Below are 26,548 nucleotides of genomic sequence, written 5' to 3'. Positions count from 1 at the left end.
AAGAATTGAAATAAATTTTTACATGTATATATTATGTTGATACTTACTTGTCTAAGTTTTAATGAAAAAATACGATTGTACGTAGCCTATACGAAAATGACAAAATATCCAAATAATACTATAATGATTGGTTTTGTACTACTAAGAGAAATATGAATTTCCATTTTCACATTTATGTGTAGGTCACACATAATTGTTTTTTATGCCAAAATACGCACAAGTGTCAACATAATATATACATGCGTGCTTATTTCAAAAATTTCTGAAACATTAAAATAACCTTTTTTAATTTTTATAATAAGGTACACGTGCACCCAGCTTAACATGGTCCGCCTACTGAATAATATCCTTTTTTACGTAGTACTATTAGTCTATTATTACTACTAGCAATAATAGGCGCGGCGGCACGCCGCGCCATATGGTGGGCGATTGGCGGTTTCTTTTGACAGTGTGGGTAGGGTATTAGAAGAAAAATGTAGAGGTAATGTAGCCAATGACGCGTCTTCTGACTATTACTTAATTATATTTTATATTTCTTTTCAATGGTCTCGAGAAAAAGGGTGAATATTTTGCTGGCTAAACTATTGGGTAGAAAGCAATTTGATGAACAAATCTGATACATGATACATTAACGGTAGAGGGACATATAGAAAGAAGTAAATTTGCTAACTTGGACGATATATGATATACCAAGTTCTGCCTCATGCACAAATACTACTTTAGCTAGTCTCATCTTCTTCTGTCATATGGTACATCGATTATTTCAGTGTTGCTTGTGTAAAGCCAATATACTTTCTTCCACGTCCATTCCATGGTCGAAGAAGTTGCAATAGGGCAGGCTGAGGCCTTTCGAGCCCATTCCATGGTCGAAGAAGTTGCAGTAGTGCAGGCTAAGGCAAGACTATCTTGACAGGCGAGAACTGCGTGAAGAAGTGATTTGTTAGAGCATATACAATAGTAATATCTTAGCAGTGCCACGTAGAATAAACGCTGAGGTGGAGGAAAGAGAATGTAAAAAAAAAGGTTTGCCTTCTCTTAATTAAGAGATGATCTCTTAGCATAATCTCTATGACCACAAATTTAGGATATCTGATTACTGAAGGTAAGACTAAAAATAATCAATTATACATTATATTTTGTTGTTATATCTAAATTACATAGCGACTGCTAAGATAAGACGGCCTTATGAATCATCGCACGTGCCCTAAGTGGCTCGGGCTTCGCGAGCCTGGTCTGCTCGATCTTGTTTTGCACGGCTCTACCGTGCAAGAAGAGGCTCAAGGAATAATATGTTGTTGGCGTAGATCCAGCGAGCATGCTCCATCCGAGCCTTCTCTTCGCTGTTTGTGGTGTTTGCTTGGCTTGGCTGTCTGTGGTGTTTGCTTCCGAGCCTTCTCTTCGCTGTTTGTGGTGTTTGCTTGGCTTGGCTGTCTGTGGTGTTTGCTTGGCTTGTCTGACTGTCGTTTCCAAGCTCTACAGGTACCTCGGCAATAGCAGCCATGCCGGTGCGGTGTGGCAGGTTGGTGTCAGCTGGGGGAGGCTGGGTGGGCACCACCAGAGAGGGCGGTTTCACCGCATGGGATTCAGGGCTCGCCGGCATTATCGAAGGGAGAGTCTATGGTGCGCCTGTTTTCTTCCTCCTTTGCCATATTTGTAAGGCGAGGATACTGGTATTGTTTTGTATTTATATAAACCAAGCCACCAAGATGATTTGCCGATATGTCAGACTGAGTGATGTCCTTTTGTATACTGGATTTGAGACTTAAGAATATGATGCGAGTTGTAGACAGTACTGAAACAATATCGATTAAATCAATCTAGTAGTACGATTAGTAAGATGAAGGAGGCATTTGTCATGATTATACACAGAGGCACTTAATATGACCATAGTCTGACTATGCCTAGTAGACATGCCGAGTGAACTAATCAGAACACTTGTCATAATAACACATAGATACCTAATACTACAGGTAAATAGGTGCATAATATTTTCCAGTCAGGACTTCAACAGATCTTTCGCCAAAGCAGTTTGCTTTGCTGTCTTCTAAACCTGGGCGTAAGTATTTATTTTCCGCATAGAGAACCACATACTGCAACCAAAACTGGAAGGCAAACCATGTAGCCAAGATAAATATTTTCTTCTTATCAACCAGTGAATATATGGTTCGGAAATGCGAGGGCAAGCAGAGGAGGATGGCCAGAGCGATTTACAGAGGCCTGCTTACTGTGGTGCTAATCGAAACAGAACAATGTAATATATGAGGGTGGATTGCAAAGAAAGAAAAACATATGAAGAGAAAAATACACAAATCAAGCGAGGAAGAACCTGCCCTGGAATAAACATTTGTAATGCTTCCTATGAAAGTATTCACTGAAAATTTTGTCCCTTGCATGGGTTTTAGCCTGAAAGAAGCTGACCTCTTGAACTGAGGCAATATATCAGTAGCCATTGCCCAGGTCGACATTACTTTAGCTGATTGGTGAGATAGGTATCTTCATCCACAATTTGTGGGCCAAATGCAATAAAGAATAGCTATGATAAAGTATAAACCTAGGCCCTAATATGTTGCACAATTTTTTAGCATGGCTTCCAACTTAATATCAGCTTTTACTGCCATAAGAAGCATTGCTTGGTTATGAAGAAACACCTAGAGCTCAAGTAGTACAGCGGAAAGACAGTAGCTTTCAACTGATTCAAAAAATAAGGGCTGCCACTAAGTAACAGTATTTTTTGGAAGGCCATAGGATCACCCTTTTTAGCGTACCACTGAACTAAAACATCAAGAGTTACTGAGAGATGACCTTATCAGCGACATAAGTATCCATGGCGAGAAGCCATATTCAGACATATATAGTGTAACTATTCAAATTTGGACTACAACCATATCAAGAAAAAATAGTGCAGAGGTACGGGCATTCCTAACAATCCAAAAGGATGAGAAACATATCAAATCTAACCATGAGGAAGATGAGAGGAATACCTGAATAACCTATCGATAAGCAAAAAAATCTCATCATACCAAGGGAACATGAAGAGCCTTTTTTTTTACAAATAAAGATCAGGAGAAGACGTACCAAACCCATTTGGTGATTTCCTCGAGATGCTAGACGAATAAAGAGTTTTTGCTGCTCCATCCGCAGCGCATCCTGCCTCTACTCCAAACCCTTTATGCGCTCTCTGGTAGCAGGTTCGCGCACTTCTTTCTTTGGTCCAATCCTTACTCCTATTTTCACTGAAGGTGTCTATCGTCCTACAATACAAATCAAGCCAAAATCAGCAACTCAGCAACTCGAAACCTCAAACTTGAGGCATGTGACCTCATATATACTTGCTGTTATTTCACTAAAGCCATAGCTTACCCAAATCTGAAGGTCCTCATACATGGACGCCACCAAGAGATCACACAGAATTCTTGAATGTAGTCGCTTAAACTGTTGCACGACATGTTCACATAGTGCGCTGACGCAGCTCACCTCGAGTGTGCATGTTGCAGCATACACAGTAGATATGCTAACTGACGGAAAAGAAATAGATAACATTGTCAAGCCGAAGCATCGCAATCAGCACATACCGAAAAAATTCTACCACTCAAAATATAGCATCTTCACAACCAATCCATCTTGTCATGCAAAAGCTTTAAACACTCACATGCATGTATACAGTATATATGCTTTTTCCCTACGAATTATACACAACTGTAATTGTATGAAATAAGTTATAATCAGCCTGTGTAGTTAGATTGCTTTACGTCTACAACTTCAAAAACATGAAAGGTTAAAAACAAAATGATCAAATATATTGCATCCAAACTATATGTATTTAATGTTAACCATATAAGTGAACCGGTAGCTTCCCTAATGCATCAAACTTGTACCTGATGTATGTGTACAGATAAACATGCTAAAAAGCAATCGAAGTGCATACAGTACCAACGGTGAATTCCATGCCTCTTTAAATCAACAATGTATCACCTGAATGCTTTTGACCCCTCACTCTCACTCTCCATTGCTGATATGCATCCAAATTAATTACATGCATTTTAGCATGCATGTATGAGAAGAAGATAGCAGCCTGCATACATGTGTGTAGTGATGAGAGTAAACTTTGTACCTAAAATGCACGCCTCAGTCTTGTACATATTGCCACAACAGTTTGAAACACAATAAACGGATAAAGGCAGTGAGAAAAGAAGAATGGACACTTAACCTGTATGGATCAGTATGTGTGCAGCCTAGAGAAAAGACCACCAGAGAACCCTAAAAAAATAGTTTCAGTTGAAACAAACATAACAACAAACATGTGGAGGGCACTAATACACCATCATCCCAGAATGTTCTGCATCCGAACATTCAACATATCATCCCAGAAGAGAGAGAGGGGACAGATCGGGTACACCAGCTCCACCAAGTTTAATGGAAGAAGGTCCCAATTACTTCCAGGACCAGAATGGAGTGGCCTGGATCCGTAGATTGAAGAGGAGGAGGGAGCCAGACGGAGATGCCGGCGGTCAATCTCCCCTTGCGAGGAGAGGAATGGGGCGGCCCCCTCGGAAATTGACATGGAGGAGCCCCTCTTATCGACCTCACCTTGGTTGAGCGCTGCCGCCGCGGAAGCAGGCCTCCACGGACGCGGGTCGGCTTGCGTCGTAAGGCGCACCGCCAAATCCAAATATCAACGGGTCGTCCTGCTCCTCCTTGTGCGCCACCTCAAGCGCCATGAACGCCCGCCGAATCCATGATCCTCGCATAGCCGAAGTTCGTGCGCTTGGGCCAGCCTTCCGCTCTGATAAACACTTTCCTCCAATTGATCTCGCCGTGGAGGTGCATGAGGCCCCTGGGCACATCCGCTGCAGACTCCCGTACGGTGCCTTCCTTGAGACCGCCTCCGTTCCTCTCCATCTGGCCGGCGAGAAAGCTACCCAGAGCGAACTCGGGGAAGATTTGGTACTCGCCGCCACGGCGCGGAAGCAGAGGCAGGAGACTGAGGGGAGCATTTGCGGAGAGCAGAGCGAGGCGAGGGTGAGCCCCTCCCGCGTAGCTGCACCTCCACGGAGACGCCGCCTGCTCACTTCACCGTGAGCAGCTCGCCGCCGTCCGGTTCGTCGCAGGCTCGCGGCCACCCCCGAACGACGACAAATCGGGATGGTCAGGGAGGAGAGCCGTGGAATCCGAGAGGATGAGGGGGCAGAGAGAGAGAAGAGGAGGGCCGAGGGAATACATTGGGCGGTAGGAAATGGGAGCTCTCGAGACAGGAGGAATTGAGCGGTGCATTCGTCGGTGCTATCAGAACCACGCGTCCACGCGTGAAGTGGCCAGAATAGCAGAGATCCCGCACACAGCAACACATGCAAGACGTGTCTCGCACAAAAACCAAGAAGACATGCCCACTTTACAGCTATAGCCACACAACCCTAGCATAACATCAGGGAGGAAATTATCCACGCGGTGAAGCCACAAGAATTCTGAACCTCATCAAAAATTCCATGGAACACCAAAATAGTGTACACCAAAACAACATGTGCATAGAATGCACACGTGTCAGCATCACGTTAATTAAAAAGGAAAATCAAAATTAGGAGAAAAAAGATGTGTGTTACCCTTTTATATAGTAGTTATATAGTCTTTGGGAAGCTTTTTTGTTTTCTGCAGCCACTAGTTCAGCAAAAAAATCCCCAAAAAATTTGGGTAAGATCCACCGAAGCGGGTAGCCTTAACCGCAATGTGCTAGAGGAAAGTCCGAAGACCATTCCCGTCCCTGTCAGGGGAGATGCCAACCGTCTCTCCTTTTTACGAACACGAAACGTCAGGCCGCGCTTCCCCTTATAAACCACTCGCCGTGCTTCCGAAGTAGCGAGGTGGGACTAAAAAACACTCCCCGCACCTGCTGCAACCCCGTCCCTGGACATGGAGACTGACTACGACAACAACCTCTGAATACCGCTGCTACGCAATCAAAATGCATTGATCCCGCCAGTCGTCGTGATGAGTAAACCCATGCAAATAATGTAACAACTGAATCGAGATTCCGTGCTTCTACAGCGCGTGAACCCCATAGAACTTCAGAGGTAACCAATCTAGGTGAGGCCCTTCGTCTAATCATCTGAACTTCTGAAGTCTGAACACAAAAACCTGATATTAGCTAAGAGCCCAGGAACACTTACTGAAAGTGGTATCATATGAACAAAATCAAAAGCAAATAAAGGAAAATGGAAATACTAGCTAGCTTCTAGAGTGCGTGAACCCCATAGAACTACAGAGGCAATGGTTGTCACTTGTGCACTACAGTCTACAGAAGAACTACTGAGTATGCTTCAGGCTCTGCACATGCAGGGGGTGAGTGGGTTCTCCCAGAGGTCATAGCCGGGGAAGGTGGGCTCAGGGAGGCCCGCGCGGGCCTGGTGCGAGATCACGACGTCCTCGGCGAAGGAGGCCCAGCCCAGGTACGGGTCGCCGAGGGACCTGGACATGAGCCCTTTGTCTGGCTTGATGGACTTGAGCCGGTGGCGCCCGCTGTACCGCCGCGCTCCGATGATGAGCTTGGCGAAGTTGCCGCCATGCGTCTGCACGAACACGTCTGACTTGAGGCACACTAAGAAGTCGAGCGCTGCCAGGCTTGTCACGTGCTTCCGGAAGTGCTCCATCTCCGCTGCGCTCGCCAGCTCCTCCTTGGTCACCTGCAAACACATGTGCAAAGCTTATGTCGGTTTGTGCTGAGGCTCATGCATTCAGGGGGAAGAGTAGGAAATGATTTACGTATGCTGTGCCCTCCATGACTAATGTGTGAGTCTAGAATTGGCCCCTGCTTCGGACCGGAGATTCAACACTCTTCGACTCATGATTTTAAGGGCAATGGTTGTAAGGTGGAATAGACTTGCTCGGTTGCTCCAAAAGAAAATTAATGAAATGTTGCAAACTTGCAATGTCTCTGCAGGGGTGGTGGATAAGCACTTTGGTTGAGCCATGGAAGAACTTACCAAGTTTGGAAACATGTTCCTGAGGGGAGCCATCCTGTTTTTGCCGCCATAAACTTGCCCTGATGCAACATATATCTGTGTTTCCCTTGGGTATCCCATTGCTCGCAGGATCACAGCAATCTCACCAGGCTCAAGGGGGCAACGTCCTTCTTTTCTCTTTTGCAGTGCTAATGGCCACAAGTGAGATCCATTCTGCGCATAACAGTGAAAACTGTTAGAATGTTATGTTGTGTGCACTTCTATGTTTGAAGACTTGGGACTGAGATAACTGCAGGAAAAATGGAAATTTGAGATGACCTTATAGCGGCGTGGCCATTCCTTCTGTCTATAAGCTGCCATCATTGCTTTCTCCTCACGTGTTCCAGCAAAGTCGCAAAAGGACAGGCCCACCATTCCTTTCTCATATCTCAGATGAAGTGCCCTTTAAAAAAGAAGAGAAAATTACTTCATCATCAAATAAGCACTCCCTTTGAAAACAATGAACTCCAGATAGACTGGACATAAGAGATTCACTGTAGCTTACATGTATGGATTTCCATTGCCAGTTCGATTCCTCATCTTTGTTGCCAGCTTATCAGACATTTCTTCGATATCAGGTAGGAACTTTAAAGCGTGGTAATTAACTCTGCATCTTAGCAGGTTGATCTCCATCGGAACATTGTCATATCTGAAATTGAAGGTTTGTATTATGTTTGTTTATACTGCTACATCCATATTAAAGATTTTCTACGATGTAACTGCTGTGGCACAAATTAAATAAAAGCGAAGAAAGAAACAGCAACGTTCTCTTAACATTAGCATGGAAGCAGATTGGAATTTTGGGTTAAGAAAACACACGTATGAATGGTTGCCACAACATAGTTGATTCAGTTGTCGACTTACCCCAACCTGTCGACAAATGGCTTAATAGACATTATTGTTTTCTCTTTGATCCTTGGGAGTACATTATCAATGTAAAACTGAGCAGATGCATACTTCGGGATATTCTTCACAGTACGCCTGTCATAGACCACATTCCGATACCATTATAAGCAGAAGATATTAGTGCAATTCAGTTGCTTGATCTTTACACCCGTTATAAGCAGAATAGAAATTTATACTGAGACGACAAGAAAACAAACAAATAGGTTCCAATAGCAAACATAAGACAAGGTGGGCTGGCAGGTAGTGAAAAGATGATACAACAGTTCCAGCTATTTCTAAATTTCCATTTAACTTTATAAGAAGGCAAACCCACAAAAAAATGGTATTTCAGATACCTCTTCGCAGAAGACAATAAAAGAAATGTGTTTATACCTGATTCAGTCTATTAAGCATCAAAACATCCATTCCAGGTGGACAGAGGTTAATTTGAGCATTTAATATCTCAGTCCAGTCATATTAAAGAAGGGCCCATTGCCATTTTTTAAGGAAGAGGCCAGAAACTCAGTTTAGCTATTTTCTCCCCATGGGGATCAAACCCGGCTGGCTTGGAGTCACTAGACAGTGCCCCTACCACCGAGCAAGCGCACACTTCTCAATATTAACTGAGACAGAAACACAAACACGCTTTCAGATAAACTGCTTCAGATCTATCGGAATACCCATGAAAGATGAGCTAAGAACAAACAAGATTTCAAGCATTAACAAGATGAATGTAACTTTAGACTTCCCCATACCCACTGAAATACATTCGACGGAATCATAAATAAATCTCACTGGTGACAGAAAATTCAAATTCAAAGTTCAATACCGTGTTGCATGTTAGTCTAACGTAAATTTCAGAATGGTAGGGGTAGTGGTCATTCTGATTCAATTCTAAAACACACAGGAATAGGATGATCGCAGGATCGCAGGATTGCAATGCCACACCTTGAATCCTGTAGTGTTGATTGCAACGTAGGAAATCATACCATTTTTTTCAAGCATTATTCAAGGAAATTTTCCTATGACATAGAGTGAATGAGTCAGAGGATAAATTCACATGGATTACAATCCCATAAATGAAATAACCCATATAGAAAGATCTTACAGATAACAGTCCTACATTGAACCAAAGAGGCACTAACACTTAAGGCAAGGAGCAAAAGAAAATATAAGACCTACTTTATACTGGTGAAGAGCTCATCTTTTTCTGTGAACCAGTCAGGGATATCTCGGATAATGCGTACATCATCCTTCAGATAGTTTATAAAATGATCCACATCAAAGATATCTTCAAATTTACTGCAGAGAAGACAAATGATCTTAACAATCAAAATAGTAATGGCAAACACAATGTATTTAACAGAGTCAAAGCAGGTGATACTGCAACTAAGTGAACTATAAATCCGCATTATATCCAATATTAATCAGTTCATCATTCAACACCCAGTATAGGACCAGGAAATCTTTGGACCTACTAAACATGACATCGCAAGTTTTCCTTTTTATAAAATTCATAGTACCAGAACTTGAGATGTCATAAAATGACTTCAATATGCATTTTTTATCTACATATTTTTTTCATTAGTCATTACTTCGCTGCTGAAGCAACAAGGAGGATTTTCCCATAATCATAGATAAGCATGAAGATGATAATGATTTTTGGGAGCACGTAATTTGGCCATTCAAGTAGTAGTAGTAGTAGTAGTAGTAGTAGTAGTAGTAGTACGAGAAGGAAATCATCTTTAGAAGAGCCAATACTACAAGTTCATTTCCCAACATTCTAGTAAGACAGTAGTTAACATCGAATTCCAGTGGATGTGAAGCAAAATTTGTATAATAGAACTGTGAAGTAAAGACCACGATACCAGCAGGAAAACAGACAAGTAAAAGAAGTTACAAGAGGAAGTAGCATTTACGTCTGATCTTTCCATATTTGGTCCTGCTTCAGAACTGGCAAAATAAGTGTTGCATCCATTATCTTAGCAATTGCGACAGCATTACATATCTGCATAAGCACCAAAGATGGGAAATTAACATATGGGTCTATGTTGTAAGTGAAACTCGATGCTATCTTAGGAAACTAATTATCACTGCTCACTGCTCAAGAAATTGGCATGATCTTCTTAGGCAGGTATGTAAATTAGCATTAAATGACAGGAGAGTCCTTTTTCTTTAAACTAGGAAACGTACCCGTGCGTTGCAACGGGAAACAAAAAAATTATATAGTGTTCGTGGCAAGGTTGGGCCAACGGTAACCTTAGCTGGTCATGCCCGCACAGAATTGGTAAGGTGTGTGATGAGCACGACCATTGTGATAACAAGCTCTTTTCCGCCTAGATATTCTTCGTGCCGCCAACGATTGGCACCCCCAATTACTTTTAGATCACCATGGTTGGCTCCTCATGGTAGTTCCAACGACAACATAAGCAGAGGACGCTAAAAAATACAAACTGATTTTCAGTTGTCTAAATTGAGGCGTTTGCTCCAGTACAACCCCCTCCCCTAAACTCGTAGCAAACTTAAACACAAGAACGGCTAAGATCGCTTGATACCTCTTCGTTATTAATATTAAACGGGTATATGTAGCCCTGTATAAACCCGTATGGTCCAACTAAATTATACGAATATGTTGCATACATATATATATACGTATATTTATGATTACATACGTAGCGGATCATTGGTGGCAACTCTTCCGCATGGTGGCGGTTGTGGCCGCCGGGCAAGAGGAACGTCATGGCGGGGCTGGCCGGCCACGATCTAGAGGACACGAGCCTCAGCAATGCCTCATAGGTGCGTGCCGGCACGGGTGGGGCGGCGTGTAGGCTAGACGGCGGCACAACGGCGAGATCCGGACAGTCCGCCCCAGACAGCCCGAGGCAATTTGGGTAGAATGTCCGTCGGGTTAGGAACGAGACCTATCGGACTGTCTTGCGCCGCCTACACCGGACTGTCTTGCGGCGCCGGACTGTCTTGTGGTGCCCTCGTCGGACTGTCTTGTGGCGCTGAACTGTCTTGTTGTTCCCCCGTCGGACTGTCTTGCGATGCCCTCACCGGACTATCTTGTGGCGCCGGACTGTCTTGCGGACCCCGCGCCGGACTGTCTTGCTTCCCACGTCGGACTGTCTTGCTTCCCACGTCGGACTGTCTTGTGGTGACAGTATGCCTACACGTAGACATACCTAGTTTTGGATTCGGGTTTGGACATGGACCTAAAAAGTACCGGTTGGGCTTAGTTGAGTTTGAGGGAGGGGGTTGTAGTGGAGCAAGCCTCTTTAATCGAATGAGCTTGTATATCCATAAATTGCTAATGAGATGATATGATAATTTTAATCATAATTAAAGAAGAATCACATAGAAGAAACAGACATGAAGCTTGCTAGCTAGTACCTCACGTGATTGATTCATCAAACAATAGCCATCGCCACAGGCAGAACGTCCAAGATTCACTTTCTTCACTCAGTTCATGCATGCAAGACACAAATACCGGGTACTCGTCCTTGGCATTTGGATTCTGGCCGCTGGGGCATGAATTGATTCAAAGACAAATATCTGCATATTCTCCATATTGAGGCCATAACCCTTGCACAAGGGCATCTCTTCCACGAAGCACACCCAACCGAGCCCCATGAAACCATGAGCCGATATGCCATGTTGTAGTTGAGGTAGCATAGGAACGCCTCATTCTCCAGAGCCACATGACCGAGCATGATGGGACCTCGTGCTAGACTGCTGGGAGTTCATGCCGACATGGTCGAGCTCTGCTATCTTCGCCATGGGACTGTCCAGCCCTGCCTCCCTGTTCAACATAAGTTGATTCTGCCCCGGATGGATATTGGACTGCAGCAGCACATCGGAAACCTCCCAGGCGGCGTCTTACCTCGTACGTGCGGAAGAATCGCCCTGGAGCGCTTGGTGCGGGATTGCCGTTGGATTTGAGATTTTTATTTGCCAAGGTCAATGAGGATATCGAGTTGGGAAAGGATGCGATCAGACTTCAGGAGTTTAGAATTCCGGGATGCCCGGAATAATCAAGAGATCCTCGACACCGACACCTGCTACTTGGCAGATTCAGTGATTGACCAACCGCACCCTTGCTTGTTTGCTTGCCCGATCGATTTTGTCACGGGGTAGGCTCGTATCGGCTGCTCGCCGATGGCCAACACCAGGTCGTCCTGAACCTCTTTCTCATCCATCGACACAACCCAGCCGATGAGCCGCCGCTGCACCTCGTACGGTTGTACCTGTTCCTATATGACCGCCGCAGCTGGCAACAGGCCAAGAGACGCCGTCGCAGCGCGTTGGCTCAATTGTGCTCGCCCCAAGTCACCCAACCTCTCCCACAGCACCTTGATCGGCCAGAGATGACCAACTCGATCGCAGCGGCACTCGGCCGGAGGCGGGGAAGATGAGGGGCGTCCTGAACATCTAGCCCGATTGCTTCAGGGTTGTCCCTTGTTTTTCCATCGCTGGTAGGGTCGTAATCTGTCGATCTTATCTTTGGGCGGCCGGACGGGGTATTCTTTCGGGCGGCCAGGCCAGATATATGGAATAGAAACGCGTAGGTAGCTTGCGTGTTCGAATCAAACTCCGATCAACCGACTCGTGCGACGTGAAAATAGCTAGCTTGGCTTGCATGTTCCGGATCAAACTCCCATCAAGTGACTCGTGTGGTATGAAAATAGCTACACGATGGATGAAAACAAAACATCACGTAGTCACGCACGATCGGACGAAACCAAAAGCTGGCGGACGAAGACGGACCAAACCGCGGAAACGCTTCTCCCTTTATTATTAGGTATAGATAAGCAACAACCATAGCAAAAATATGTTATCAAAATGAATTGTCATTAATATATTGAAGGTATAGCCTGATTGTGCTGAAGCAACAACCAGCTACATAGGAAAAAATATTCTCAGGTGACACAAAGATTTGGAGGTACTGGCAGGTTGCTACAAATCTACGCCTAAGCACAAAAAAACATTGCAGCACGGAAACAAATATTTAGCAATCACACACAATAAGGAGAGAAAGGCTGGGACAACAGAAGTGCATACATACAGCTATTCGTTGCTGGTTCAGTCCACCCTCAGCATGAATGAAGATATACCCAGATGTTTCATTCTCTGGTGGGACATCTGCATTATATACCATTATATTGTATCATCAATATCAGGTCAGGGCCCAATCATGGAAGGGAAGGAAACAAATGTTTGATGATGAAGGCACTAGTTGATGTATATAACAGAGGGCGAGAACATCTCTTCCCTGGCTGAGGTATCCTTTCTTGCAGGGAAACACTCTGGTTCTACAAGTAATAAGTATAACAAAACATGTCTAGAAGATGTCGAGATCATAAGATCTGGCATAGCACTTTACATGGATGTGTTCTGACTGATTGCTCACTACAGAAGTCTATAACTGAAAACTTCATTATAATTTTAACTTCATGTTACTGATGGCAACATCATTTCATAGGAATAACATGGGTTAAGTTCGCCATATGCTGCCCCATAAATCTGCAGCCTTACATTGAAATGGAAGTAAGGAACTACAGGTCACAATTCGACTCTCCAAGACACTGTAATCAGGTTTTACCCAGCCTAGAAAAATTCACGCCACATCACAGTAATCACCAACAGAACGAATTGTTAAACGATTACCACAAATCTAGCTGTGCGATAACCAGTAAGTGACCTCACAGTGACTGACTAACGCAAGGCTACTAAGGTTTCAACATATGCTACATTTTTTTTATGTGTCTTTCAAGCAATGTCAATGCAGGACTTGCCTGAGGGCTCATCGCTTCGACGCTCTGCACAGGGCTTCCATGACGTGGTGGCAGCACGCGGGTTCTCCCACAGCGAGAGGGGTTCCTTGGTCTGCACTCAATACAATAAAATCCATAAGAACTACTCCTACAGTTTCTCACGCGAACACAAGATGTCAAAACGCTTCCTGAGATCAAAAGCGCTTCACCTGAGGGCAGTGCAGCGTGATCCCCTCCTTCTGGCACAAGTAGGGCGCGTTCTACGATAAACCAAATATGAAACAACCTAAGTGCTAGGTGGGGATTCCGATGAATTTGAACGGCATTGGAAGGAGGAGGTGGCGGGGAACTCACGAAGCGGGACCAGAGGGAGGGCGCGGAGAAGAGGGCCGCGAACAGGAGGAGCGCGAGGACGGCGAGCAAGATCCGGTAGGAGAGGGAGGCGGTGGGGGGCCTGGGGTCCTCGAGGGCGAGGAGGGAGCGGAGGGGAGACGGTAGGAGCTGCTTGTGGTGGTGGTGGTGGTGCTGCGGGAGGAGGGGGGAGGAGCGGTGCGCGTCCTTGCCGTCGTCGTCGTCGTCGTCGCGGCCGCGGGCGGCGGAGGTGGATGCGAATGGGGAGGAGGCGGCGGAGGCGTCGGAGTCGCGCTTTGCTGGGGAGTTGGACGCGCGGGCGGCGGCCGCCGCCGTCGAGTGCCGGAGCTCCGCCATCGCTGGCTGCCGCCGGCGGCCCGGTGCGGGACGGTAGTGGGAGTGTGCAGCTCGGGATTTCGCTTTGGCTGCGTGGCAGTGGCAGACAATCCCACGAGCACACCGAACAAGCAAAGTAAAAAAAAGGGAGGGCGGAGGCCAACGGATGTGCGAGCCCATCTTGCCGTGTGAATTGACGATGGAGGCCCAGCTATGGTGTCACGACCTCGTCTTGATTTAGGCGAGATCCGACGAGAACGGAGGTAAAGGTGGGAGGAGCACGAAGGGGATGAGGAAGGAGACGGAGGGTGAGAGACGTTTCCTCGTCAGGTTTCTATTTCATCGATGAACAATACAGAGGTCCTGGTTCGGCTTATAACGACGCCAACTACCCACACACACAACACGAGTCCAACTACTGTCTAGCGACGCACTTGTACAGCCCAACAACACACCAGTGCTTTCTCTCTTGTCACACTGATACAATGGTATTGTCAGTCGTGACATTGCCCCGTTCTTCAGAAGGAGACCCTTCCCAGATTGCAGCGTCAGGGAAACGAGCCCGCAGCACATCATAATCTTCCCATGTTGTAGCATCAACCGGCAGCGAGTCCCACTGAATCCTGAGTTGGACAAGTGCCTGATCACCTTTCTTCACCATTCGCCGCTCCAGAATTGCAGCCGGTGAAGTAGTTGCTGACAGAAGGTCTGGTGGTTTTGGCAGTTCACTGAAAACTGGAGCATAACTTGGAACAAAAGGCTTCAGCTGAGAGACATGGAATACTGGATGTATGCGACTTTCTTCAGGCAACGTCAGTTTGTAAGCCACAGTTCCAATTCGCTGCTCCACTGCATAAGGCCCGTAAAACTTGTATGCCAGTTTAGTACATGGACGATTTACCACGGATGACTGAGCATATGGCTGTAACTTGAGTAACACTTGGTCTCCCACAGTAAACTGTCGCTCAGTTCTGTTCTTATCTGCCTTCTTCTTTGTGCGAGCTTGAGCGTGGCCCAACTGGGCTCGCAGCACAGCCGTGTGTGCTTGCCAATCGAAATCCTCCGCAGATCCCAGGTCCTGATTGCTCCATTGCAACATGCCACCCAAGTTTGGCTCACGCCCATACAGTGCTTTGAAAGGAGAAGAGTTCAATGAAGAGTGGAAACTCGAATTGTACCAGAATTCTGCCGCCGGCAACCATCGCCGCCACCGTCTTGGAGTTTCATGAACGGCGGTGCGGAGATACATCTCCAAGCATTGATTCACCCGCTCCGTCTGGCCATCTGTTTGCGGATGATACGCTGTGGAGTAGAGTAGCTTGGTACCCGCTGTTTGTAGCATCTCCCGCCATGTATGACTGGTAAAAATGCGATCTCTGTCTGAGACAATCGTCAACGGAATGCCATGAAGTTTAATCACGTTGTCCCAAAGTGCCTTTGCCACTTGAGATGAGGAAAAGGGGTGGCGAAGAGGTATAAAGTGCGCGAACTTGGTGAAACGATCCACCACCACAAGAATCGAGTCACAGCCATCAGACTTGGGCAACCCTTCAATGAAATCAAGTGAAATGTCTTGCCAGGGGGCTTCTGGAACTGGTAATGGTTGCAGTTTGCCAGCAGGTTTGAAGTTCTCATGCTTAGTGTGTTGACACACTGAGCACTGCCGAACAAAGTTTTCGACAGCTGATTTCAGACCCTTCCAACTGAATAATTTCTTGACTCGATGGTAAGTCGCCGTAGTGCCAGAATGACCACCGATCGCGCTATCATGCAAGGCACTAATGAGTTTTGTTTGTAGAGCAGTATTGGCTCCAATCCACAACTTACCACGCACACGGATCACGCCACGATGCAGCTCAAATCCATCTTCGTCAGGACTGTGCACAGCAAGCCTGGCTAACAATGCCTGAGCTTCAGAATCAGTTGCATAAGAGTTTGCAACTTCCTGCATCCATAGCGGCTGACACACTGACAGAGCATTGACCGACAACAAGTGACCAACACGAGAGAGAGCATCGGCCGCCCCATTTTCCACGCCACGCTTGTACTGAAACTTGAACTGTAACCCCACTAACTTCGCCATTGCTTTTCGCTGAAGCTCTGTGTCTAATTGTTGATTGCCCAGATTGCAGAGGCTCTTGTGATCTGTTAGAATAAGGAACGGACCACGTTGCAGATACTGTCGCCAGCGATCCACTGCCATCATGACAGCCAAAAACTCTTTCTCGTAAGTCGAAAGCTTTTGATTCTTGACGCCCAATGCTTTGCTGAAGTAAGCAATTGGATGGCCCTCCTGGGCAAGCACGGCACCCACACCTGTGTCGCATGCATCTGTCTCAATTGTGAAGGGATGCGCGAAATTAGGCAGAGCCAGAACTGGTGTATTGACCATGGCCAACTTCAACTGCTCGAAGGCTTGCTGGGCTTGATCGTTCCATAGGAACCCTTTCTTTGTTAGCAACTGCGTCAATGGCTTGGCAACAATCCCATAGCGGGGCACAAACTTGCGGTAATAGCCGGTTAGACCGAGAAAACCACGAAGTTCAGTGGCATTTGTTGGAGTAGGCCACACCTGCATGGCCTTCGTTTTCTCCGGATCTGTTGCCACCCCATCTTTGGAAATGACATGGCCAAGGTACTCAATTTTTGGTTGCGCGAAGGAACATTTGGAGGCCTTGGCGAAAAGTTGATGTTGCCGCAAGCGTGCAAGCACAAGACGAAGGTGTTGCTCATGTTCTTGCAGGGTATTGCTATAGACCAAAATGTCATCTAGAAACACAATTACAAACTTGCGAGTGTAATCAGCGAAGATGGAGTTCATCAGGCACTGGAACGTCGCCGGCGCGTTCGTCAATCCGAACGGCATGACGCGAAAATGGAAATGTCCATGGTGCGTCTTAAAAGCGGTCTTCTCCTCATCCTCAGCGCGCATCCGAATCTGATGATAGCCGGCTCGCAGGTCCAGCTTTGAGAACAACTGAGCTCCCGCCAATTCATCCAATAACTCATCAACTATCGGCAACGGAAATTTGTTCTTGATCGTCACCAGATTCAGACGACGAAAATCAATGCAAAACCTCCAACTCCCGTCCTTCTTTTTCACCAAAAGGACTGGCGCAGCATAGGGACTCATGCTATGGGTAATTACTCCGGAGCGCAACATGTCATGTACTTGGCGCTCGATTTCATCTTTCTGCAGAGGTGAGTAGCGGTAGGGCTTAGAATTAGGTGGTCGAGCATCAGGTTCCAAGGCGATCGCGTGATCGTATTGGCGTCGCGGTGGCAATCCTTTTGGCTCAGCGAAAACATCTGTGTACTCTGTGAGAATAAGCTGAATTTCCGGCGGAATGTCGCTGCCCGAAGTGCTCTCTACAAACTGTTCCAGAACTGCAATTGCCCAGATTTCATTGTGCAACTCCAATTGGTGCAAGGTGTGCAAATCCATCGTCGCTGGAGCAGGTGTTGTAGCATCGGTCAGGCCTTGCAAAGTAATCCACTGCCCTTCATGGTCAAATGAGATATGCTTCTCGTGCCACTGGCAACTCATTGGACTATGCTCATCTAACCAATCCATGCCCAGCACGGCATCATAAGCACCAATATCCAACACCCTTAGATCAGTTTTGAGGTTATGTCCTTGGCTACTCCATTCGAGTTGTGACACCATGCTATCACATATGATAAATTGACCGTTTGCCACTTTCACTGGGACAGGAGGTAAGGGGGACGTGGGTAACTGCAAGCGTCTGACAAATGAAGCACTCACAAAGCTATGTGAGCTACCTGAGTCGAGGAGAATCAACATTGTTTGCTCCTGGACTTTTGCTGTTAAGCGAATGCATGAAGAAGACTCGGTCCCAGTAGTGGCCTGAGCGGAGAGCATGCAACACTGTGCTGCAACTGCAGCAACTGCTGGTTCTGGATCATCAAGCAATTCAAGTGCTCGAATAGCTTCCTCATTCAACAATTCACCATGTTCTCCCACTTGAATGGTCAGAAGTTGGGCGCCTTGCCGCTTGCATTGATGATCTCGTGAATATCTCTCACCACATTTGAAACACAAATTGTTAGCACGCCTATAGTCACGCAGCTGACGCTCACGGACAAACTCATCGCCCCCTGCCTTGGGCACAACCGCAACAGCAGCAGGTCGTGGATGCAATGGAGCTGGCTGCGGTGGTGGTCGTCCCGCTGGAGCAGGACGATGGCGAGGACGTAAGCTGTCCATTTCCTCTTCCTGAATCTTCGCAAACACTGTTGCTCTCGTGATGCTAGTTGGAGCTTGGATTCTTACTGCCATTCTGATCTCATCCTTGAGCCCCAGGACAAACTGAGTGACAAAAAATTTGCTACTCAGCGATGGATCCAACGATAGCAGATGGTACATGTGGATCTCGAACTGTCGGCGATACTCTGCGACAGTACCCGTCTGGCGCAACTGAAGCAACTTATGCATCTGGCCCTCAAATTCATCGGGCCCGAATTCCTCAACAACGGCTTGACAAAACTGCGTCCAAGTCACCTGCACATGTGTCTGACGAAACGCCTGTAGCCACAAGGCAGCATGTCCGTCCACATACAGCGATGCAGTCGTCACCCAGAGTTGCGGCTTGACACGGTAGAGCTCGAAATAGGCCACACATCGATCCACCCACAGATTTGGCAAATATCCATCAAACCGAGGAAAGTCATGTTTAGGCGGCTTCACATACCCTGTGTCCTCCTCGCGGCCGCGCTCCCCATGCTGGTTCGGCTCGGCATTGTGTCGAACAGCATACAGGTGCGTCTGAGGTTGAGGTTGAGGTTGCGGTTGATGGATCGGAGCGCCCGGAGCGGCAGGGATCAGTGGGGGCCCGACGTTGGCGAGACGCGGCGCCACCGCACCCACGCCCACACCAGCCGTAGGCATCGAGGACGATCCCCCGCGACGTGCCTCATCCACTTCCGCCGCTGTCACCTCCAGTTGCTTGCGCACGCCCTGAAGGTCCTGAGAGACTTTGGTGTTGAAGGCCGACTGCTCATCGTGACGCTTGTTGGCGAGGTCGACTTGATCATCGAGGCGCTGCAAAATCCGCTCCAACATCGTGTGCACGTTACGCTCGCTCTCCGCCAACGCCATGAGTACTTGTGTGGTCTGCGCCGAAGCTTTCTGAGGCGCCGTCGCGACTCGCTCCAAGTAGATCGAACCGGCTAGGGATTTTGCGGGAATTCGCTGGAGCGATTTCCCACCTTTCGCACGGATTTACGGATCGATACCGAGAGATTAAAGAGCGCGAAGCACGGAAAAAAAAATCGGCGGAAATTGCTGGCTCTGGATACCAAATTGTCACGACCTCGTCTTGATTTAGGCGAGATCCGACGAGAACGGAGGTAAAGGTGGGAGGAGCACGAAGGGGATGAGGAAGGAGACGGAGGGTGAGAGACGTTTCCTCGTCAGGTTTCTATTTCATCGATGAACAATACAGAGGTCCTGGTTCGGCTTATAACGACGCCAACTACCCACACACACAACACGAGTCCAACTACTGTCTAGCGACGCACTTGTACAGCCCAACAACACACCAGTGCTTTCTCTCTTGTCACACTGATACAATGGTATTGTCAGTCGTGACATATGGGTTTCTCCACAGGACTCGATTCCCCTCCATCCCCACCGGCGCCGTCGCCTGCCGCCATGCTCCGCCTGCGAAGCTGCGTCCTCACCCATCTCATCTCTTCTCACCCCGCCACGGTAAGGATGATGTCTTCTTCATTCTGGCAACGATCGAACTCCTGATGTTGTATTAATTTGGGGCATCACCCCAAAAGTCTTTTTATGTAAATTTGGGGCATATATAGATCCAGGTCGAATGCAACATTTTACACTATTCACTGAGACATTGATCCAAGCCAGGTTCAAGAATAGAAATGCTTACATTGTCTGTTCGTGTAGTTCATTAAAATGCCTAATTACCTATGGTTTGGTTCATGCTGCCTCCCATAGCCATCATCTCCTCCGCTTGGCATCAAGGGAGATTTGCACCCATGTATGATTTCCTGGGAGCAGCGCTATTGGCCTAGTGACATGGTGCGGAGACACAACGATGGAACGGTGATTCCATTTGCTTGGGGCACAATCGAATGGTGTGTATCGGTAGGATTTATCGCCTGCTTGGAAGACGCACATAAAACTGTAGTTGTTGATGAGCCGATGATAGTGATTACCTATATTACGACATAACCAAGAACCTAGTGGCACAAACAAGTAGTACTAGGTACAAAGTACAAACAAGGACCCAAAACTGTTATTCCAGTATCAGGCCCCTTATATTTAACATACTGCTTTCACATCTATGTAAAATTTACTCACACGACCTTCCATTCAAATGCCTTCATTATTTGCAGTTTCAATGCAGTATTGGTGCTTTTCTGGTATTTTTTTTCAGCTGACAAACGTGTCCTAACTTGCTGCACATTGCTTGTTCAGTGTCTATGGCAAGAATAAGCGTTGGTGTACAGAGAAATCCTGCAGTTTCCGATCGAGTACTTGAAGGACTCAGATGGATCAGTTGTTGGTGATCGGCAAGCTGATCGGTCCGTACCTCTGCCACCACTTCTAGTTCCCATTTTCACCCGTCAGTTTCTCCCTTTCTTTGACCATATTTGGTAGTACTATTATGATATATCTTTGTCTACACCATGGGGAAGAATTAGGAAATAAGTGTTGTATGGCTGTAGGGATTACCTTTTAGTCTGATTATAGTTTTCTATAATTTAGGCAATGTCTGTCATCAGTGCTTGAGGTGCTATAATTGAAGGCATGCCAGTTGGTTTGACAAGAGTTTTTAGAAAACTTTGTATACAATTACATAAAACGGTGAAAACGGTGAGCATGGCATTGGGGTTATAAAAAAACTCTTACAGAGGTCTGGTGGTATCTTTATGTCGTTTCCCATCTGAAGCATTTATCTGCTAAACCAAAAGTGTCAAAACTGATGTGTTGCTAATCGGAAGAGCGAAGAAAATGTAGAAATCTAAGAGACCATGCTAATTCTATCTAATGGACAAACATCAAATGAATCATCTGTAATAGTGGAACATCACATACATTCTACCACAATATAGGCAATTGATTGTAGTTAACCGCTTGATTAGATGTTATCATAGCTGGTTCAGAAACCTTATGTGATTCTTGCAGATCCTCTTTGTCAAGGCTGTTTACTCCTGCTCATGGTGACATCTTCTTCTCCGGTGATGTGTCTCTCGTTTCCTCCTCCAGTCATGCTCTAATACAAAATCTTTGGCCAGGCTCGATTACACAACACAATCTCATGGGCATTTTTGGCACTCACACAAACATGGAAGAACACACCAATACACAAAGGGCGATGTTTTGGGACGCATTAACCATGCGTATTTTCTGCTTTTTTTGTTATTTTATTCAACCTCAAAATATTTGCTGACTACAAGGCGATGACCCGCTTCATCAAAAGAAAGGTAAGCATAACTCGTCATCAACGTGAACAAGCACGCTTCTGGCCACATACAGACGCGTGCACATGCACGTTCCTTATTTGCAATTTGAAAATAAACAGTAGAGAAACACATACGACAGAAATTTTACCATAAACATTGATCAGATGGAGATGCTGTTGGGGATGCCCTTGGCCGTGATCCCGGTGGCGCTCTCGCCATCAATGTCAGAGGTGTTAGGATAGAGCAGCATGTAGGGGAACTGTGCTGGCCCATTCCTGTTCTTGAGATTCTCATCCTTGTTCCTACTTATGATACTCTTTTCAATATCGATCAGGCTCTTGCTGAACTTGTCGAACACCTTCTTTGCCCTGTCATCTGATGTCCACTGTGGTTCATCGCGCTGCCCAAGGTACACCTCGTCGGAGGAGTGGTTGGACAGAACCTCAATCACAGACACTCCAATGATGCTCTGAAGCTGGCTCGTGATGGTGTGGATGAAGGCCATGTCCGGATTAGTCTCCACCTCCTGGTACTCCTTGGTTCCCGGCTCCGGCATTGGCCGCCGGCTCACTGTTGGGCGGTTAGGGAGGTAGCCAGCGTAGGAGTACTGGCCAAAGTTGACGGCCGCGTGCAGCGCGGAGGCGATCCAGATGATGGTGGCGCAGGACCTGACAAGCTCCTGCACTGTTGTCATTTTGGGCCACCAGGGCTGGTCCTTGATGTCGCCATGGCCGACCTCACGCACCTCCTTCCACCAGGCCTGCAGCTCGGCATCGTCTTGAACCACATTAGCGCTGGGGTAGTAGATCTTGACGTACTCGTCGGCCCAGTTCTCGATGGCCGACCAGACAGCAAGCCCGTCCACCGCGTACGGGTAGTCCTTGATGAGCAGCGACACTCCACAGGGGCTGGTGGAGTCATGCTTCGCCACACCCCTCTTCATGAGGTCTACGGGCAGTGCCTGCTCGGTGAAGTTCCAGTTCTTGTAGACGTCAGAGGAGATTCTGAGTGCGTACTCACCGGGGCAGACAGTCATCTCAAAGAAGCCGCCAGCGCTGATGAGGACTTGGCGTGCGAGGGCATTGATCATCATGGTGTCACGGTAGTGCGGCTGCAGGAGCTTGTAGATGGGGTGGGTGACGCTGAGCTGCCGGTTGGTGGCGATGATGAACGGCTCGATCACCGCATGGGTGTGGAGCCAGTGGCTGATGAGCCCGTGCCAGGCGGAGTCGTTCACGGCGGCGTAGGCCTTGGCCAGCTGCCAGATGGTGTCCTGGACCTTGTTGTCCGACTCGGAGCCTGCAGAGGAGGGGGGCGTGTAGACCTTGCTGTCGGCGCCGACCACTTTGGTGCCGATTTCGTCAAGGCGTGGCCTGCTGAGCTCGATGGCGATTGGCTTGAGGGTGTCGTCGTCCTGCAGGATGAGCAACGTCCTGGTGGCGTAGACGAAGGTGTTTTCGAGGCTGTTGATCTTGAGCAGCTGAGGTATGAAGTTGTCGTGGTGGTCCAGGATGAAGAGCCTGCCGTCGGTGATCGCCTTGTCGACGGTGAGCTTGCCGAGGTAGGGCTGGATGTGCTCCACCTTGATGGTGCTGGTCTGGTCGCCGTACCCGTCAAGCTTGCTCCTGGGAGGAAACTCCTGCAGGCGCGTGATGATGTGCGGGTTGAGGCCGGCGAGCATCTCGCGGGCAAACTCCTCGTCCGTGCGCCATGCGAGCTTGTCGTTCTTGATGACCTCCGGCATGGGCATCTTCAAGAGGTAGGAGCCGCCGGACGGGCAGATGCTCTTGAGCGGCGGGAAGACTTTGAACATTAGGTCCATGACGGGGACATCGGGGATCTTGATCCCGCCCTCGTAGAGCTTGTACATGTCCTCGAAGGCGTCGAACTCGCGCGGCACAGCGGTGTCGAAGAGCTCCCTGGCGAGGGGGAGGATGCCGGCGCTGATTGCCTTGAGGAGGTAGGAGGTGAAGTCAGCCTTCTTGACGTGGTTGAAGCACTCGTCGCGGGGCACGTAGAACTGCTGAAGCACGGGCACGACGTTGCGGCTCTCGCACGTGGGATCGCTCTTCATGGGCTTCCTGCCGGTGCGGCCGCGGCGCGGGTAAGGGTAGGGGCTGTCGGGGCCGCCGAGGGTGGGGCGGGGGCTCTTGTTGTCGGGATCGCCGAGGTCGTTGTAGAGGTCGTAGCGGTAGACACGGTCGTGGTCTTGGTAGGCGCGGTCGTGCTTCTGCTTGGGGTGGTCGCCTCGCAGGATCTGGAGCTCCTCCTCCCGGTACGGCTGGAGCAGCACCGGCATGTTGCTCGGCAGGCAAGTCTGCACCGCATTGCATATGCTTGTCAATTTTTTGTTCATTATTCTTGTTGTTGTTGGTATAGAAGTGAATTCAGGAAATGAAGCTAGACTCGTACATCGTTGGTGAAGAAGACTCGGTCGTAGTGGTACTTGTCGGTGTTGTAGACCCATGAGTTTGCGATGAAGACGATGGGGCCGTGGTGGCCGGGGACGTGGTCGATGGTGATGGTCTTGAGAAGGAACTGGGTGGCGTGGTAGTTGCGGACGATGACGGCGCCGGGGAGGCCCTGCTTCTTCACGTCCCAGTCGAAGGTGACATCGTAGGTGGTGTCGCTGTGGGTCATTGGGGGCAAGTGCATCACCCAGTGTTCCACGCGCTCCTCCTCACCCACCAGACCCCGGCTGGCGTCGTCTGTACATCGATGATGGCCCATTCTTGTTAGCTGCTTAGCTAATTAGCTATATTTCACTTTATTTTTAAAAAACTGTAGAAAGAAACCTATATGAGTATTTTTTGCACTGATACTTTGATCGGCGAATAATAGATGGCCGGAGACTATTACCATGATCATTTTCTAAACATTATTACAAAACGCTTGTTGAGCATGTTCTAGATCTTCATGAAAGACATAGATAGATATAGTATTTGTGACTCTGGATATCTATTTTGAAAGGAGGGAAAGGAGATCATGCTAAGTAATACTACTAATGCAGTAGGTAGGCTAATATATAGATGGATGTATATATGCATGTATTCAGATGTTAATTACTTTGATCGGCGACGGTGGAGCTGATGAGCTGACAGGTGACGCCTTTGGTGGTGAACTCATCCCAGGTGTCGTGGCTGAGGGGGGCGCCGCTGGAGTGGTTCAAGTCGAGGACGTTCCTGCGCTGGAGCAACACCTTTCCCTTGAGCTGCGCCCGAGTAAACAATCCGAACATCTTGGCTAGCTCGATCACTCTCACTCTCACTCCCAAGCTAACTAAGCTCAGTGATTACTTGGCAACCTGGTTGTGCTTGGGATGGAAAACTAACGAGCTGCTGCTGCCTATTTATAGGAACTGAAGAACAGTGCTGTGCTGAAGCTATAGCTTGCTGCAGTACCGTACGTGCGTGCGTGTTACACGGGCGCGCGCCTACCCTTGTTATGTACGACGTGTGGCTTCCAATTAGCAGGGCACGACGTGTGGACGGCAGGCCGGCGTCGATCGCTCACATTATCGCCTCTCATCGATACAGCCGATTCAGTCGCTGCCATGCATGGAAACCTCGTGAATTACGCATGTGTGTACATCGTAGACGGCCCAATATATCACCCGGAGACGGAATTGAAGAAAATGCATGAATTAATTTGCCACCGATCCTCACTTGCTAATAAACAAATTCAACCCAGTAATAAATTTCTTACCTAAAAAAAGTAATTAATTTCTGTTACGGGAATCTGAAAACGCAAGACCTGAAATCTGACGCACATACTGTTGGGATAAGGGTTAGGAAGACATGAACGATAGGAGGAGGAGGACCATATACGAACAATACTCAATCCTACTCGTCCTGGATGTCCATGCATTCGTCGTTCTAGACTTATGTCGTCGTGATACACGCTTTGGTTACTTTTTTTTTCTTTAGACAGGAGATTGTTCTTTTTCCTTATTTTAATAATTACGAAATGTTTGAAGCGTTACAACAACACATCACTCGCAAGCGCCTAAACTAAAACAACATATCCATTCTAGCGGTATAATGAAACTCAAACGATTTGGCCAGGCGATACTTCACACGGCGTCTTCTAAGATTGTTAGTCGCCTAGTCGAAATGTTTCTGAACACCCTCTGTCTTTCTCGACCCAAAGGTTAAGAGACAAAGATTGACCAGAGGGGTGATGAATTTCCTACAAACTCCCTGGAGATGGATTGATGGAAGACCACCAGTCGCGCACAGACTGACTGGAAATTTATCTGGGAGCCAACATCCCAATTGCTCCACCGTATCTTTGACGGACAAAACCCTAGACATGGATTGAAAGACAACACGGAAAGAGAAGGTGACCAAGCAGAGGGATGGGCCTATTGGAGATATGCCCAAGAGGCAAAAATAAAGTGGTTATTATAATATTTTTGTGCTTATGATAAATGTTTGCATACCATGCTATAATTGTATTAACCGAAACATTGATACATGTGTGTTATGTAAACAACAAGGAGTCCCTAGTAAGCCTCTTGTATAACTAGCTTGTTGATTGATAGATGATTATGGTTTCGTGATCATGAACATTGGATGTTATTAATAACAGGGTTATGTCATTGGTTGAATGATATAATGGACACACACTCATATGAGCGTAGCATAAGATCAAGTCATTAGTTCAACTTGCTATAAGCTTTTGATACATAGTTACCTAGTCCTTCGACCATGAGATCATGTAAATCACTTACACCGGAAGGGTGCTTTGATTACA

The 26,548-nt window shown here is 47.3% G+C and overlaps 2 protein-coding genes, 2 long non-coding RNA genes and 1 other non-coding gene across 5 annotated transcripts; 1 reads left to right on the top strand and 4 right to left on the bottom strand.

Moving 5' to 3' along the window:
• Nucleotides 1–701: 701 nt before the first annotated feature.
• Nucleotides 702–5,210, bottom strand: LOC127308235 (uncharacterized). The gene is made up of 3 exons (XR_011746725.1): nucleotides 3,361–5,210; nucleotides 3,076–3,251; nucleotides 702–920 (listed from the first exon to the last, which is right to left on the bottom strand). It is a non-coding gene; the product is annotated as an uncharacterized lncRNA (long non-coding RNA).
• Nucleotides 5,211–5,674: 464 nt separating this feature from the next.
• LOC127311027 (U6atac minor spliceosomal RNA) lies at nucleotides 5,675–5,797 on the bottom strand. The gene has a single exon (XR_007857520.1). It is a non-coding gene; the product is annotated as a U6atac minor spliceosomal RNA (small nuclear RNA).
• Nucleotides 5,798–6,116: 319 nt separating this feature from the next.
• On the bottom strand, nucleotides 6,117–14,496 carry LOC127308241 (protein PECTIC ARABINOGALACTAN SYNTHESIS-RELATED). Its single transcript, XM_051339010.2, has 11 exons — nucleotides 14,006–14,496; nucleotides 13,861–13,911; nucleotides 13,673–13,763; nucleotides 12,943–13,019; nucleotides 9,797–9,885; nucleotides 9,060–9,179; nucleotides 7,857–7,973; nucleotides 7,498–7,641; nucleotides 7,272–7,395; nucleotides 6,975–7,166; nucleotides 6,117–6,674 (listed from the first exon to the last, which is right to left on the bottom strand). The coding sequence occupies exons 1-11, from the start codon at nucleotides 14,357–14,359 to the stop codon at nucleotides 6,312–6,314; spliced, it is 1,722 nt and encodes a 573-aa protein (XP_051194970.2). The 5' UTR covers nucleotides 14,360–14,496; the 3' UTR covers nucleotides 6,117–6,311.
• A 5,455-nt stretch (nucleotides 14,497–19,951) lies between these two features.
• LOC139832118 (uncharacterized) lies at nucleotides 19,952–24,660 on the top strand. The gene is made up of 3 exons (XR_011746724.1): nucleotides 19,952–20,069; nucleotides 20,805–20,911; nucleotides 24,173–24,660. It is a non-coding gene; the product is annotated as an uncharacterized lncRNA (long non-coding RNA).
• On the bottom strand, nucleotides 21,709–25,130 carry LOC127308239 (putative linoleate 9S-lipoxygenase 3). Its single transcript, XM_051339008.2, has 3 exons — nucleotides 24,860–25,130; nucleotides 24,206–24,501; nucleotides 21,709–24,110 (listed from the first exon to the last, which is right to left on the bottom strand). The coding sequence occupies exons 1-3, from the start codon at nucleotides 25,029–25,031 to the stop codon at nucleotides 21,954–21,956; spliced, it is 2,625 nt and encodes an 874-aa protein (XP_051194968.1). The 5' UTR covers nucleotides 25,032–25,130; the 3' UTR covers nucleotides 21,709–21,953.
• Between the last annotated feature and the right edge of the window lie 1,418 nt (nucleotides 25,131–26,548).

This window comes from Lolium perenne, chromosome 6 (assembly GCF_019359855.2).
Source record: "Lolium perenne isolate Kyuss_39 chromosome 6, Kyuss_2.0, whole genome shotgun sequence".
In the NCBI taxonomy this organism is placed as follows: Eukaryota; Viridiplantae; Streptophyta; class Magnoliopsida; order Poales; family Poaceae; genus Lolium; species Lolium perenne.
This window is presented reverse-complemented; position numbering and strand designations above follow the sequence as displayed.

Bases quoted from the DNA above. Each gene is read 5' to 3' on its own strand.
- LOC127308241 (XM_051339010.2), bottom strand. From the start codon at position 14,359: ATGGCGGAGCTCCGGCACTCGACGGCGGCGGCCGCCGCCCGCGCGTCC. The intron at 13,020-13,672 runs GCAAGTCCTGCA...TATATAATGCAG, and splicing joins TCGAAGCGATGAGCCCTCAG to ATGTCCCACCAGAGAATGAA. The intron at 7,396-7,497 runs GTAAGCTACAGT...TCTTTTTTAAAG, and splicing joins GGCAATGGAAATCCATACAT to GGCACTTCATCTGAGATATG.
- LOC127308239 (XM_051339008.2), bottom strand. From the start codon at position 25,031: ATGTTCGGATTGTTTACTCGGGCGCAGCTCAAGGGAAAGGTGTTGCTC. The intron at 24,502-24,859 runs GTAATTAACATC...ATCGATGTACAG, and splicing joins CTCCACCGTCGCCGATCAAA to ACGACGCCAGCCGGGGTCTG. The intron at 24,111-24,205 runs GTACGAGTCTAG...AATGCGGTGCAG, and splicing joins GAGTCTTCTTCACCAACGAT to ACTTGCCTGCCGAGCAACAT.